At 43.6% G+C, this 17,500-nt stretch overlaps 1 protein-coding gene across 1 annotated transcript in view; it reads left to right on the top strand.

Annotated features, from left to right (window-relative positions):
* Positions 1-17,500, top strand: part of LOC134467652 (dynein axonemal heavy chain 9-like) — a 296,718-nt gene that overhangs the window by 117,290 nt on the left and 161,928 nt on the right. The window contains exons 45-50 of the mRNA XM_063221491.1: positions 939-1,047; positions 4,736-4,883; positions 9,557-9,731; positions 11,744-11,917; positions 12,332-12,539; positions 17,378-17,500. The exon at positions 17,378-17,500 is cut by the window's right edge and continues 43 nt beyond it. Of these exons, the coding sequence (XP_063077561.1) occupies positions 939-1,047; positions 4,736-4,883; positions 9,557-9,731; positions 11,744-11,917; positions 12,332-12,539; positions 17,378-17,500 (937 nt within the window). The remainder of the gene's footprint in view (positions 1-938; positions 1,048-4,735; positions 4,884-9,556; positions 9,732-11,743; positions 11,918-12,331; positions 12,540-17,377) is intronic.

Genomic DNA, 17,500 nt, shown 5'->3' with positions numbered 1-17,500 from the left:
GGAGGGGACTCCTATCACATTGCATTCCATTGCATTTGGCAGATGCTTTCATCCAAAGCCACTTCGATGACATAATCAGAGCATGCTACATTCGCTGACACAAAGGAAATGTGGAGTAATAGGCACAAATGCCACACAGAGTTCGTTTTTGTTTGTTTGTATTTTTTGTTTGTTTGTTCGGGTTTTGCTTTTTTTAACAAAAATGTACATTAGCACAAACATTTTGTAAGAAGGAATGTTTTTTACAGTAACGTATCCAATACCAGAGGCTTATTTGGTCAAATGCATTGGTTCAACGATACTCAGAATAGACACATGGGCTCAACTGGCTGTGTAGTGCAAATTGCAAAAGGGAACTGCACATTGAAATTATTTTTGCTATATCGAAATTGATTTTTTTGTGTGATATGTAGCATAGTGACCAAGCATTAGCATTTAATTCTGAAATGAAACATTTCAAAGTGAATTGATTCCATGTGGACCGTTGTCTTTGTTAAAAAGAAGAAAGACAGAGACAAATTGGAGACATAGGGCTCCCCACTGACTTGACATTGTTTGTTTGTCTGTTTGCGTGTGTGTTGTTGTGTGTGTGTGTGTGTGTTGTTGTGTGTGTGTGTGTGTGTGTGTGTGTGTGTGTGTGTGTGTGTGTGTGTGTGTGTGTGTGTGTTTGAGTGTTTGACTGTGTGCATGCGCGGATGCATGCGTGAGTGTGTGTGTGTGTGTGTGTGTGTGTGTGTGTGTGTGTGTGTGTGTGTGTGCATGCGGGCGTGCACGTGTGTGTGTGTGTGTGTGTGTGTGTGTGTGTGTGTGTGTGTGTGTGTGCGTGCGTGTGTGTGTGTGTGTGTGTGTGTGAGCATGCGGGCGTGCACGTGTGCGCGTGTGTGTGTGTGTGTCTGTGTGTGTGTGTGTGTGTGTGTGTTTGCGCGTGCGCTCTGCAGGTCTTGACTCTGGCCAGTAATGAGCGCATCCCTCTCAACCCGACCATGAGGCTGCTCTTCGAGATCAGTCATCTACGCACCGCTACCCCTGCTACCGTCTCCAGAGCTGGTCAGATAGCACACACACAGACAGACACACACACACACACAGACGCACAGACACACACACAGACACACACACACGCACACGCACACGCACACGCACACGCACACACACACACACACACACACACACACACACACACACACACACACACACACACACACGCACACACACACAGACACAGCCATCTGCGCCTTGCCACCCCTGCTACCGTCTCCAGAGCTGGTCAGACCACAGACACACACACACACACACACACACACACACACACACACACACACACACACACACACACACACACACACACACACACACACACACACACACACACACAGACAAACACACACAGACACACAGACAAGCACACTCACGCACGCACGCGCACAGACACACACACACACACACACACACACACACACACACACACACACACACACACACACACACACACACACACACACACACAGACACACAGACAATCACACTCACGCACGCGCACAGACACACACACGCACACACACACACACACACACACACACACACAGACACACACACACACACACACACACACACACACACACACACACACACACACACACACACACACACACACACACACACACACACACACTCACGTAGTGCTGTGGTTGTCCACATTTGTTCTCACATCCCTTGCCCTCCAGTCCATCCACTTCAGCATCCCTCCCCCTGACTGCCAGACAGGAAGCCGGCGAGTACCCCTTGTTATGGCAAGACTCAAACCTGAACATAATATAACATAACCTGGCGTATACAGTACAGTAGAGTGGAGCGGTGTGGTGTGGTGTGGTGTCTGGATGAAGAGAAAGCATAGAGCAGTGATTCTCAAAGTGTGGTCTGGGGACCACTGGTGGTCCGCGACAGAGCTCAGGTGGTCTGCAAGGGGATTTCTATTTTTTCCAAGACAAGCTAGCAGAAGGCTATATGTGTAACATTATTATAAAGCCAAACATATCTGAAGTCATATTTTCACCACAAACAATAAGACAGGCTTGTAAATGTGAATAACAAGTGATTTGCATCAAAATTAGCAGTGTGGACTTGGCAACCGTCAACTGTCAATTCAGCTGACAGGTGGTGCCTGAACATTTTTGGGGGGATTAAGTGGTCCTCAGTCTGAAAAAGTTTGAGAATCACTGGCATAGCAGTGTTTCCCATACATTGAGGAAACAATGGCGGCCCGCCATAGTTTAAATTTAGCCGCCATAGTTTCCGAAAATGTAAAAAAAATAAAAAAAATAAAATAAAAAATTTTTTTTTTACTTTTTTTTTTTTTTACTTTTTTTTAACGATATCCGTTTTTGTTAAAAACGATTTGAATTACGATTTTGAATTTCCTTCGCATTTTCCTCCTGGAGTAAATACATCCTACTAGAATATTTCTGCTATAGACTCTGGTTAGATAAGTAGTCCCACGGTAACACAGAATGAGGGGAAAGCATTAGGAAGTGACCGTAAGGGTATTACAGTTGATTCATGTGTGCACACGTGTAACATCGGGTGAGTAACAGAACATGTGCGCAACGATACGTTATGACACGCCGATATGCGAGGATCTTCGTCCAAATCGCTAGTCGCATGCATCATCGCTAACTGCGTTTACATCGCGTGCCGCGTGTAAGGGAAATGTTAGTTGTTGACATGTATGGAATTCACTTCAATTTGTGCTGTTTCTTGCTTCAGTTGTGGACAAAACGATTGGCCAAACTCACAATAGAAAGCCTTTGCTGTGCTACTGTCCCAGAGAGCTGGGGAAAAAAAACTTCATAGAAGAAGTCACACTTAACAGGGGTGTTAACCAATCCAATGAGTTCTCTCATTGCTCTCTGTCTCTGTCTCTCTCTCTCTCATAGTAGCCTACTATTTACCCATAACAAATGGTGAATTTCTGAGCCCTTTTTAATTTGTAGCCTATACCACTGAAGGCATGATAATGCTTCATCATATTTTAGAAATAGGGCCTATGTGCCTTTTATATACCAAATGTTTATCATTTTGAAATTGTTTCAGTTGTTTATGACTTGTGTATGACTGAAATTATCTCTGCATACTATCAGTGCTGCATTGCTTTGTAAAGATACACTGAAAAGATACGGCCATAGTAGCCTACTGAAAACATTTTGTTCATAATAATGGTGATTAATAAATGGTGGTCTTAAATTTTCATACTGACATCCTTGAATTTGACTTGGTACATCACGGCAGACCATCAACTTCAAAAGTAGATCTTGGTTAAAAAAGGTTGGGCACCCCTGCTATAGAGAGAACCACAAGTGCTTGAAAGACAGGGATCAAAAGCCTAGTCAAGTTGTTGTAGTTTACTTGGGTTTGGGAGCAATATAAAAAAACCTTCAGAGAAGGGACAGTTGGGATGAGTTTACTAACACTCCCTAGGCTTTGTTTTACAGTTGTAATGAGTTTGGTGACAGACCTTCATTGACACAGCAGAGGAGACATCGGGCTGCATATAGAAATTAATGTGTAATGAATGTGAATATAGACATAAATGTGTAATATGTTGTTCAGCTCTTTTAATGGGAGGGATTTGGAAAAAACTGGCCCTGTGACCAGCACCCCTCATGTAGAATGTGTACGCCTACAGATATGTGTGGGGGAAAAGGCATAGCCTACCCTCTAAGACCCTTTTTGTCTATGCGTTAACAATTTCACAGTGCTCTTAAATTCTTATCTCTGCTCCTATTTTGTTTTATTATTGTTTCCCAGACCCCTGCATGAGGGACGACTGAAACTGTGTTGTAAACAGAAATTATTCACTGTACTGCATTTTTTGACAATGACAATGTACTACTATTATACAAGTCATGGGTAAAATCTTATGTAGCCTTATTTCTCAAAATATAAATGGCTGAAATATAGGCCCAGGCCTACAGTTTCTCCATGCGCCAATATCATACTGTAGTCATTGTTTTGCCGTTTTGCATTTACGCTGCAAGAATACACCCCTCCCCCCACCCCCCACCCAAAAAAAGGCCCGTGTGAGAAGACCCCCCCCCCCGGCCAAAATAAACCCCGGCTGCCCCCATAGTTTCCAAAATTTCTGTGGGAAACACTGCATAGAGTATCATTGGTGGAACAAATGCGGCCCCCAGGGTCACAATAGTGTCCTTACAAGAGTGCCCTGGGCCAGGGGACAAATGCCCTGCTGGCCCTTCCTTTAACTCCGCCCCTGTAGAGTATGCCTATATGTTACTCATTCTGTGTGGCTCTGATTATGCAATTTGTGTTGTGTGCTAACTGCACGCACGCACACACACACACGGCCGCGTGTGCACGTACACACACGCACGCACGCACGCACGCACGCACAAACGCATGCATGCACGCAGCCACCTCTGCCACTTTCTTCAGAGCTGGTTAGCCACTCTCTCTCTCTCTCTTCCTCTTTCTCTCTCTCTCTCTCTCTCTCTCTCTCTCTCTCTCTCTTCCTCTTCCTTTTTATCTCTCTCTTCCTCTCCCTCTTTCTCTCTCTTCCCCTCTCTCTTTCTCTCTCTCTCTCTTCCTCTTTCTCTCTCTCTCTCTCTCTCTCTCCCTCTCTCTGTCTCTCTCTTCCTCTTTATCTCTCTCTCTCTCTCTCTCTCTCTCTCTCTCTCTCTCTCTCTCTCTCTCTCTCTCTCCCTCTCTCCGTCCTCTGCAGGTATCCTGTATATAAACCCTGCTGATCTGGGTTGGAACCCCCCTGTGTCCAGCTGGATTGACAGCCGGGAGGTCCAATCAGAGAAGGCCAACTTGACTATTCTGTTTGACAAGTACCTCCCACCGTGCCTGGAGACACTGAGGACAAGGTAACACACACACACGCACGCACGCACGCATACACACACACACACACACACACACACACACACACACACACACACACACACACACACACACACACACACACACACACACACACACACACACACACACACACACACACCTGTTTGAAAATTCCCTCCCATCATGCCTGGAGACAATGCTAACAAGGTAACAACTTCTCGAATATTATTCTTTTACTTCATTTTTGACATTGTTCCCTATTCATTCAAGCAATATCCTGAGGGATTTAATGTGCTATACTTTATTTCAACATAACCTGCATGGATAAGAAAACTCTATTAAAGTTTAAGCCTGTAGTCTGAAGACAGTCGTAAAAAATACATAAAATAAAGCATCAGTTTGAAAGTGAGAGGTATAGAGGGAGAGAGAGAGAGAGACATCATATATTTCAACCTTGGATGACTTTATTTTACAGTGTACCTTTTTAGTGTGTCGTCTTGGAGGAGCATGTGTGATGTTATGAGCCCCTTTCCTTAACCCTAAGCCTATCCATATGGCGCAGTGCAGGCGCACATTTTATTTGTTCCTAATAAACCTGGGACAGTAAAATAAAATATGAAGCTTAAAGTTGTTACAATATGTACGTACAGTACTGTAGGTGCAATAGAGTTCATTCTTATACTGTGCAGTGTTCAGTCAGAGATATTCTATAGAGATATGCCAACATAATAGGTTTCTATGGGCACCTAACGTGACCAGGTTCCGGTCTGCCTAAAGGGGTGTGTCATAATGCTCCTACAATGAATAGAACAGTCCTTAGGTCTGCCTAGGTCTGCCTAAGGGGGGCCATAATAGAACCAGGAAACAATGGGCCAATGGAACCTCTCTCTCTCTACTCTCTCTGGTTCAGCTACTGTGGGGACCTGGGCCGGCCAGGTAGGATTGAGATGGTTGAGAGATGATTCAAGATTCAAAATTCTTTTTATTTGTCTCGAGGGAAATTTGTCTTTCACATACAGTACTACATAGCTGCCGCGTAACACACACAACCCATAACACACACACACACACAAAGCATGCAGAAATATTATGCCATCATAGAGATGCATAAAGTACATACTTAACCCATTGTGTCCTGGAGACACACATACGCTGCATTCAGGTTCTTGAGATTTGAGCTGTTTTATTCAAGATATGTGTAAGTTGGAGCTGAATGAACACATTCTAAGGCAAAACAAGGGTCCTAGCTTATAAATGCAACTCATTTCATGTTTGTATGTGCTTCGGAGGCTGAAATATTTGGGATTTATTAGGCAGAGGACACCCTTTCCCAAAAAGGGCTTAGGACAAAATGGGTTAAAATGCCTGGTGCGAAATGCAGCAGCTCTGCTGTCCGTGTCTCCGCAGAGCAGCGCCAGCCGCATGTTACTACCGAGAGAGATAACACCGGATTATGGGAAGGAAATTAATTCAAGCGAATTAATTAGACAACGAGACCACGACAAATTGATCAGAGTTTACAATTGGCTTTCGCGAAAGGAGAGAGAGAGAGATCCGAGATGCAGAGAACTTGCTCTTTTGGCTTTCAGAACGCTCACTCACTCTGCCTTCCGGTACGGTCTGTTTAATGACATGAAACAGAGGAATGGATATTCACAGAAGTCATAGAGTTCAGCGGGGAGAGTAAGGGCCTCCAACAGCACTGCGGAGCACTTTCGCTTCCGACAGAATTCCGACCCCCAAACCCAATCTCACAGGAACATAGCATGGATAGTGAAATGGGACGGCTCCGACAAAATAGAACTCGCCTCTAATCGTTTGCCGACATCCGCGAATGCCCGTGGACATCGACGCCGGTGTGCGGGGTTGTATTGACAACAATGGAATAGAACATTGGCAGAGCAGTGCACAGCACTTTGTTGAAGCCGATATGCGGAGGCCCTTACTCCCCTCCCCTCTTATCAGCAGCAGAGCCATTCTTGCAGGTGTTCACCAGAGTGCACACAGAGACAGAGTTAAACCAGACACGTAGAGAAAGAGGAACCAAGTCTGAACCAAATATTAGAATTATTTTTACATCTCCCATCTCTTTTTTGATTCAAATAAAAACAAAGAGAATTAAAACAGTTACACATTCAGCATCACTATCCTACAGCAGGTTTCAGTGATAGCGTTTTTACAGTCTGTCCTCTTGGTGTCAATTGAGCATGAAATTCCTCACTCATCATTACATTATGAATGTGGGAAGTAATACACTTTGTGACCATGGCTTTTACGCATGGGATAATGCATGACATGGACAAATATAAGATGATCAAAAATAGCAATGAATGGTGTTGAGATTTTCAGTACCACTGCAAAACCATTGTTTTTCAACCACAGCCCCTCTGTATCAGACTTCTGTCTCCGTGTCATCAAGGCCAGTTCTCAGTTCTCATTGGGGCCTTACTGCTCAGACTACCTAATTCATGTAAATGGGAAAATAAATTAGTACCCAATATTGTTAATGAAATTCTGTCTTTCTCATCACAAAGGTGTTGACATGCTCCGTGCTGTGATGTGAAGGTTTAAAAAGAACATCCCTGTCCTGCAGCAGGGCATGCACCAGATGGTGTTACATTCTGCCTAATTCATACAGCAAGGATAGTCAATTAACTCTTGAGCATAAGTGTTCAAATGCAATGCCCTCTAAAAGCCATAACAAAAAAATCGGTAAAATTCCATTTCATTCACAGGACCAGTAATGTAATAGTAAAATGTTGCAGATTTCTGCTTCATGTTGGAATCACACTGGCTACGTTTACATGCTGTTTTTAATTCTGAATTAATGATTCCGAATTAAATAGTTCCGTGTAGTTTACTTTGATCTTTCATTTAATTCCGAATTGTGAAGTGTTAATATGACATTTTCAAGCGGAATTGAGCTTTATTCAGAATTTAAGTTAGTTCATTATGAATGGAATGTCTCATGTAAACGTAGCCTTTCTTAGTCAATCCTCTAGAGGTGGTTTTCAGGGGCCATATCAGGAGCATCGACTGTAAATGGCGAGCAAAAAAGGCAAACTCTTTGTCAAGTACTGACAACCTGAAATATCAGACACCTGCAGCAACTTTGTAATGGGATAGAGATTTAGTTTTTTTCCCCTCTATATTAAAGCCGGATTAACCCCTTAAGACACAGCATTATAAATGAGCTGTTACCAGAATGGCAATGACCAAGTCGTAATGTATTACTAAAGGCCCGGTGCACTGTCATAGTAGTGTAGTACTATAGTAGTTAACTTCCAATGACTATTACGGCGTGCCACAGGAGGTATGGCGTGCATTAAGGGGCTACACCATCTGGCGGGCTGCATCCGGCCCCCAGGCCTTATTTTGGACACCCCTGGTGTAAATACACATGCTTCTCATCTCATTATGGAGGGGTTCTCTGATCCTCCAGTGATGTTTCGGATGCTTAGGAAGCATCGTCCCTCCCTATCCTGTCCAGATGCTGTTAGTCTCTGCCCAATTCATGGAACCAGGAGAGTAAAACTGGCAATGCAACTCAATCATATTCCCTCTTTACGCTCCAATCACGCTCTCCCTTGACGCTGTACTGTGTTTTGTTGGACTCTGCCCAATTCATGTCATACAGCCTGATCATGTACTCGAGTGACGTTGGACTATTTTGTGAAGTTTTATTTATTTATTATCCTGTGTCATTTATGTATTTATTTATTTATTTCGATATTTATTTTTAGGGGCTTTTATGCATTTATTTGACAGGACAGTCGAAGATTGTGACAGGAAGCGAATGGGACAGAGACAAGGGAGTATTGGGGAATGACCCCGGCCGGACTCGAACCGGGGTCCTTGTGGGTGGGCATGGAAGCCCGAATGTGGGTGGCTTAGCGCGCTGTACCACAGTGCCCCCCATGTATTTATATTTTGAACACATTGTGGTGTGTTGTGAAAATTTACGATCATCTCTCTAATCCCATGCAATGCCAAAAGTGTGTTTTTTTTATTTTATTTTTTTTACCTTGGAGTGTGTTGTGAATGTTCAAGATTACTCCTATCCCGGAGCAGAGCCAAGTCCAGATGCTGTGCTACCTGCCCTGTTTATTTTCTTCTGTCTCGTATATTCTCATGTTTACATGTTGTGTTGTGAAGGTTTAAGAGCAGATGTTTAGTGTGCTTAGTTAATGTTTGCTTTGTTACGTTCTTATATATTTTTAAATATAATATATTTTTTTGTTATGTTCTTATATATTATCTATCTATATATTATCTATACTATTTTATATGTCCATGTCCATGTTGTGAAGGTTTAAGGAGATCATCCCAATCCCGGAGCAGAGCATGGACCAGATGTTATTGGACACTGGCCAATTAATGTTAAATATGCAACCTAACTGTGTTCATGATAATACCATATAATATGTCATATATTTAAATGTCCATGTTGTGTTTGTGAAAGTTTAAGAAGATCATCCCTATCCCGGAGCAGGGCATGGACCAGATGTTATTGGACACTGGCCAATTAATGTTAAATATGCAACCTAACTGTGTTCATGATAAATATAATATATAATATTTCAGTATGTCCATGTTGTGTTTGTGAAGGTTTAAGAATATCAGAGCAGAGCTTAGTCCAGATGTTTAATGTGCTTGTTATATATTTGATATATTTTTTTAAATATTTTTTGTGAAGGTTTAAGAAGATCATCCCTATCCCGGAGCAGAGTCAGGTGCAGATGTTGTGCTACCTCCTGGAGTGTCTGCTGACCCCCGAGCACACGCCGCCCGACTGCCCCAAGGAGCTCTACGAACTCTACTTCGCCTTTGCTGCCATATGGGCCTTTGGGGGAGCCATGTTCCAGGACCAGGTCCGTGCTGTGGGGTGTGTGTGTGTGTGTGTGTGTGTGTGTGTGTGTGTGTGTGTGTGTGTGTGTGTGTGTGTGTGTGTGTGTGTGTGTGTGTGTGTGTGTGTGTGTGTGTGTGTGTGTGTGTGTGTGTGTGTGTGTGTGTGTGTGTGTTTGGGGGATTGTGGGAGCAGGTGTGTTTGTGTGAGGGGTGTGTGTGTGTGTGTGTGTGTGTGTGTGGTTGGGGGGTTGGGGGTGGATGGGTATGGGTTCAGGTGTGTATGTGTGCATGTGAGTATGCATGTGTGCGTGTTGCGTGCCTGCCTGCGTGCGTGCATGTGTGTGTGTGAGGTTGTGCTGCCAACATATCAGAATCAGTAACGTCCGACTTTGAAAGATAGTGGTTTGCGTGAGTGCATGTTTGAAAACCATGTCAGTAAGATATTTGTATCAATACTATTGACAGAAAGAGGATTGTGTTAACATACAGACATTGACCTTTGAAGGTCTGTGCTTGTGTGTTGTGTGCCATGTCAAGAGACTGTATCCTGGCCCTGCCGTGGCCAACCAGTAGGGCACTCGCCTGCCATGCGGCTGACCCGGATTCGAGTCCCGGCCCAGTCCTTTGCCGACCTCTCCCCGTCTTTCTCCCAATTCGCTTCCTATCCACCTCTCACGCTGTCCTATCAAATAAAGTCGAAAAAAAAACACACCAAAAAAAATATTTTTTTTTAAAAAGAGACTGTATCCTCATCATAATCATAATCATAATCAGGGCTCTAAATTAACACCAGCCAACTGGCCAAATACTGGTGAAAATTTACTTTGGCCAGTAGAAAAGAAATCTTTGACTGATAGTGAGTGTGTGTTTGGCTAGGACGGTTAACATCTACTAGCCAAATTTGGCGAGTTACGATGATAAAAGTTAATTTATAGCCCTGATCATGGTCATTATCATGATCATCAACCTTGGGAGGTTTTGGTTGGAGTTGATGAGATATTTTTATGAGGAATGTTGGACATCTTCTGGTCATCGCCATCTGCTGTTTCCCTCCTAACCCAAAGACTTGACAAGTGCTGCCAACCACGGCGCATGCTGATATTGTTTTTCACTTGAATTAAGTTTGGAGCTGGCTTCAAAAAAGTCCTTTATAATAATGGGTGCTGAACTGGCACCAAGAAAAGGCCTGGGACGATTTGAGCAGTCCTCTATAAATTGTGGGACAGTCTCTAAAAACACAACGGCATCGGCACTTGATGACTGTCAGCCCACTGGGAAATGACAGGTATACCAGATTACCAGTGCAGGCCTGGTTGTAGATTTAAAAAAAATGTAGTTAAATCAGTTAAATCACGTGTGTATATCTGTGTGTGTGTGTGTGTGTGTGTGTGTGTGTGTGTGTGTGTGTGTGTGTGTGTGTGTGTGTGTGTGTGTGTGTGTGTGTGTGTGTGTGTGTGTGTGTGTGTGTGTGTGTGTGTGTGTGTGTGTGTGTGTGTGTGCAGGGGCGCCGCAAAGTATTTTGGGCCCTTTGAAAGATTTACATTTTGGGCTCCCAAAATGACAAATTATGTTATCAGCAATTTCAGCATCCTTCCAGGGGCTCTGTCAGTGCTGTCGGGCCCTTAGAATCTGTAACACCTTTCCCCCCCTCGCGGCACCCATGTGTGTGTGTGTGTGTGTGTGTGTGTGTGTGTGTGTGTGTGTGTGTGTGTGTGTGTGTGCGTGTGCGTGTGCGTGTGCGTGTGTGTCTGTGTGTGTGTGTGTCTGTATGTATTTTCACCCGTTCCCCATCACAGCTAGTGGAATACAGAGTGGATTTCAGCAAGTGCAGGGTGACTGAGTTCAGGACCATTTGTTTATGTTTGTTTGGATCTCCCGTTCCCTCTGTCTCTCTTTGTATATGTCTGTCTGTCTGTCTGTCTGTCTGTCTGTCTGTCTGTCTGTCTGTATGTCTGTCTCTCTCTCTCTCTCTCTCTCTCTCTCTCTCTCTCTCTCTCTCTCTCTCTCTCTCTCTCTCTCTCTTTCTCTCTCTCAGCTGGTGGACTACAGGGTGGAGTTCAGCAAGTGGTGGGTTTCGGAGTTCAAGAGCATCAAGTTCCCGTCGCAGGGCACAGTGTTTGACTACTACATCGACCCCGACACCAAGAAGTTCGAACCCTGGGCCAAGATGGTGCCCAAGTTCGAAATGGACCCGGACATTCCTCTGCAGGTCTGTCACAGCCAAATTATTACATTTCAGACCAGAATTGATATAACATTGAAGTAATAATAATAATAATAATAATAATATAAAATAAACAAATAAACGAACAAACAAAATGAATAAACAAACCTCTCCTCGCTTCTCCTCTCCACTCCTCTCCTCTCCTCATTCGTCTCTCCTCATCCGTCTCTCCTCTCCTCCTCTCCGCATACCTCTCTCCTCCCTTCTCCTCCCTTCTCCTCTCCTCAACTCATCCCTCTCTCCTCTCCTCTCCTCATCCCTCTCCTCTCCTCATCCCTCTCTCTTCTCCTCTCCTCTCCTCTCCTCTCCTCACCTCATCCCTCTCTTCTCTTCTCCTCTCCTCTCCTCTCCTCTCCTCATCCCTGTCTCCTCTCCTCTCCTCTCCTCTCCTATCCTCAGGCGTGCCTGGTGCCGACCTCAGAGACGGTGCGGGTGCGCTACTTCCTGGATCGGTTGCTAGAGCGACGGCGTCCCATCATGCTCGTGGGCAGCGCGGGGACGGGCAAGTCGGTGCTGGTGGGCGACAAGCTGAGTTCTCTGGACCCGGACAAGTACGCCATCAAGAACGTGCCCTTTAACTACTACACCACCTCCGCCATGCTGCAGGGTAGGGTACACACACACACATGTACACACAAACACACATGTGCACACATACACACACACACAGACACACACACACGTACTTACATGCGCACTTACATACTTACACGCACACACATATGGTACACACACACACACACACACACACGCACGCGCGTACTGATGGTAATTTTTGTATACCACAGATGGAGTCTGGAGACTTAGTGTAGATCAGCGGTCCCCAACCACCGGGTCGCGGACCGGTGCCGGTCCGTGGGCTATTTGATACCGGGCCGCACGACATGCGTTTTTTTTTTAAATCCAGAAGACATGCCTTTGTTATGAACTGCAGTGCAGAACTTATCTCAAGTATAACTTTTAGTAACGCCATATTAATATCTGCATTAGCATAGACGTAGCACAAGTATGCTGTTTTAATTTTCAATAACAAGCAAACTTTTCTTTGTGCCGTCCATCACTAGTTGAATGTCAAATGCGCCAGACGCATGCTGCGAGGCCGCGCCCACTTTACATTTCAATGCTGCAATGCAAAGTGGATGGTGGCCGTTTTGGAGGGTTGGCTGTCTTCTCCGGCTCTTTCTTTTTTTAAGGCTTTTGGACGTTGTGAAGCAAACTTTTGGGAGCTATTTTAGAAATCCACTTCTATCATTTGTTGCTATTTCAGTTTCGTGACAACGCTGTGTTACGAAAGTAATTGCGTTGCGAGACATGTCTTGTGGTTGCAACTAATAACGACCAACACTTGTTTCAGGAGCTCCTGAAAGTCAGCGTCAGCAGAAAATCAAGCGATGACATGCAACCTTTACCTTTTGCCTTTATTATTGCACATAAAGGCACTCGGACCGCGGTAGACTCAAACGCTGGTTATGCAGCAGTCCACATAAACGCGACGCGAGGGCACGAGCTGCTAGTGGCAAACTTCAGCGGTATCAAACTCCAGCTTCCACCTATCCCCCGTGTTGTTTGAAAAAACAATGACGACTGCTTGTTGGAAACGGTTGACCTTGAATTAATAGAAGCGCCACTTAACCAGGAGACCTATAACCCAGTCATAAATAGCCCTGAATTTCACTGCGCAAAAATGTCCTCCTCAATAAAATTGAACATGGCCGGAGCAGAGAACGCATAGGGCCTATTCTCGCATGGTGAAAAATAGTAGTAGTATGTAGTAGGGGTGGTACTGTTCACAAAATTCACGGTTCGGTTCATATCACGGTGCCAAGGTCACGGTTTTCGGTTCTCTACGGTTCCTTTTTTTTAGTTCATGATAAATGGTGCACTGGCTAATAGAATCGGACTTATCACTAAATATCCTACATATGGTTTGTATAGGCTTATAATGTGAAAATGGTGTGATTTTAATTGTGTCATCCTCTGATTTGGTCTTATACGCTAATGTTTTAATCAGAGAGACTGGATAAGATACTCCTAGAATCTGTTCTAGATCTGTCTACAATATGTTTTACATATATTTCTGGGCAGTACATGAATTGCGGTTTGCAATGGATTGCACGGTTCGGTTCGGTATGTGTGTGAATTGTACGGTTTCGGTTTTCGGTGCGGTTTGTACCATCCCTAGTATGTAGTAGCCTAGTTTTGGGTGATCTTCCTTGCACCAAGAATGGCTCCACAAATTAGTGGTGTAATTGTCAGTTTAATAGTCAAATAGGCCTACTAAATGTTATGTTTAGATGTAGGCTGTTACACATTTTGAATGGAGTGAAGGAAAAGGAGGCCTTATTATAAAACCCTATTGATGCTATTATTATTAGGCCTATTAATAATAACAATGATGACAAATAATAATAATAATAAGTGTAATGATAACAATATTTATTTTGATTATTATTATTATTATTATTATTATTATTATTATTATTATTATTATTATTATTATTATTATTATTATTATAACGCGTGACTACCGGTCCGCGAAAAAAAAATGGGACTCAAACCGGTCCCTGGTGCCAAAAAGGTTGGGGACCCCTGGTGTAGATGAATCAATCAGGAGTCAGGCTTTATTCTTTTCAATGACGCGCATCAAGGGAGAGAAGTAGTTTCACCAGAAGCTTGACCAAAAATCTCTAAAAATGTACACAGAATAGCCACAGTATATGCATTGACAATCAGGGGGCGTAGCCCTGTTGAGACAACCCAAAATGAATATGCAACAAGTCAAAGTTTCATTGTTATCATTTTTTTAGCAACGGACATTTACAGCTCTACATATTAGGGAAAGGATTAAGATGAAGGGGAAAGGACTCTCTTGTATGCAGGAGGGCCGTCAGTCACCTGTGGAGTGAGAGACAGGCCGTCTGCCTCCTAGGGACAGGAGATCACACCTGTAGTGACAATGGGTACTTAGGTGGTCGTTTAAATGCAGATGTAGCTAAGTAAGACTAACACTTTTGGGGGCACACAGATACCTACAGAAATAAGAGTTAACACTAAAATAACATGAATAACACTAAAATAACATGAAGCATATTTCTCACAATCCTTCAGTACATGCGCTCGCCCACGCACACACACACACACACACACACACACACACACACACACACACACACACACACACACACACACACACACACACACACACACACACACACACACACCCACAGACACACACACATGCTCTCAGACACACAGACACGCATACGCACACACACACACACACACACACACACACACACACACACACACACACACACACACACACACACACACACACATTCACACACACACACACACACACACACACACACACACACACACACACACACACACACACACACACACACACACACACACACACACACACACACACACACACACACACACACACACACACCACCTCTGCCATGCTGCAGGGTATGAGCGCACCACTCATGACGTGACCTTGCCTGATGTGCTTGTGTTTTTATTTTTATTCTATTTTTTCACTCCTGTTTTCTTTTCTCTAGTTGTTTTTCTCTTGTTTTGTGTTATTTTTCACCCTTTGGAACAGATTCCTCCGTACTGTGAGGTGTTGAAAGGTCTAAAGAACCCAAACATGATCATCAGCGTGATATTGTGGGGTTTCTTGTTGTATTTGTTTTCTTTTTCACCCGGCCTTCGGAATAAGTTTTTAATCCTTCACAACGAGGTGTGCCAAAGCTTAGCAAACCAAGACGTGGTGTTCAGCATAACCACATCATCAGTGTAGACCAGTGATTCTCAAAGTGTGGTCCGTGACAGAGCTCAGTTGGTCTGCAAGGGGATTTCTACTTTTCTAAGACAAGCTAGAAGTAGGCTATATTTGTTACATTATTACAAAGTTAAACATAGCTTAATTCATATTGTCATTACTGTAACTTGTAATATGAATAAAAACTAAGTGATCTACATGGAAATTAGTGTCAAATTAGCACCTGCCAGCTCTCAATTCAGTTGAGTTCCCTGAACATTTTAGGGGGACAAAGTGGTCCTTGGTCTGAAAAAAGTTTGAGAAACACTGGTGATGGTGTAGACTGTTTTGAAAATGTCTTCTCTATTTTTTAATGATGGGTAGATGGTATTCAGAATAAACACATCATCAGTGTAGACTGTTTTTAAAACGTGTTCTCTATTTGCGGTATAATGATGGGTACATGGCTTTCTACCACGCTGATTAAAAGGTTGAGACTAATGACGGAGAATATCCTGAAAATGACAAACAGGACAGGAAACCATAATTGGTTTTACAAATGAGTGAAGTTTTTTTTGTTTTGCTAATTAAAACTCGATCCACATTGCAATCAGTGTTCTTCGTGCAATCAACACTTAACAACTTATTTTTTTGAAATCATGCATCTGGAAAGCAAAATTCTTCCATGAGCGTAATAAGGCTGAAGCAGACAGAAATGATATAGCTTACCCCACTTTTCTCTTCTTTTTCATGTGGCATTTCTTGTCGAGCAGTCAGATCTCACGCACATTCAATTCCTTTTAGCCTGGTGGGTAAAGTTCATGTGGGGTAAGGAAGAACCGCACTCTGATGAGCTCCCTTTTTAATCTATCTTTATTTTCGTGACTTTGTGTGCGGGCTTGGTGTGCTGTTCTTCCTTGCCATACATTTCTTGTCGACCAACCATGGTTTATGGACTTAACATCGACAATCGCTTTAAAAAACAAAACATTCAGTAACGTACAGTCACCTCCCTTGGGGGCAGCCATGACCTAGTGGTCAGGGAGTTGGTCTTACAATCTGGGGGGTTGTCGGTTCGAATCCCACCTGACCTCTCCCTACACATCTATCCATGACAGAAGTACCCTTGAGCAAGGCACCTAACCCCACATTACTCCAGGGAAACATAAATAAAAGAAAACATTAAAATAATACATAACATTTATCCTTGTTTATCCAGGAGAAGCCCCTGGAATCTGTAGTAATCATTGACACTAAAACAGGAAATAAAAACATTAAAGGGGCTCCAGGTAGGATTAAAAGTTTAATTAATCACTGTCCCTAGTGAGCCGATGGTTATGGGAATCATTAGTAAGTGAACGATGGTGCTGCGACCACTTCGATGGTTCGGTGTTAGAAAACTCCAAATGCAACTTTTTGACAGAGCAGTCCGAAGGAGTGCCGTGGGAAACCCTTTTCATACGAAAAATCACTTTACATACCGTATTCAGGTTTGCATCAACTGCTGCCATTCCGTGATGAAAAGCATTCTCACAGCGAATTTATTTGAACAGCATTTTCTCATTACGGTGTAGATTTTGAGACAAACATGACACGGGCACCGTGCAACTGACCTCATCGTACCTTGTGCCCCTTTAAAATAATAGATTTTTATTATTATTATTTATCCTCAGCGGTCCTGGAGAAGCCCTTGGAGAAGAAGGCGGGGAGGAACTATGGTCCCCCGGGCAACAAACGCCTCATCTACTTCATAGACGACTTGAACATGCCCGAGGTGGACGCATACGGCACCGTGC

Source organism: Engraulis encrasicolus, chromosome 17, assembly GCF_034702125.1.
Source record: "Engraulis encrasicolus isolate BLACKSEA-1 chromosome 17, IST_EnEncr_1.0, whole genome shotgun sequence".
Lineage (NCBI taxonomy): Eukaryota > Metazoa > Chordata > Actinopteri > Clupeiformes > Engraulidae > Engraulis > Engraulis encrasicolus.
The sequence above is the reverse complement of the archived record's forward strand: the minus strand, read 5'-3'. Positions and strand labels throughout refer to the sequence as shown.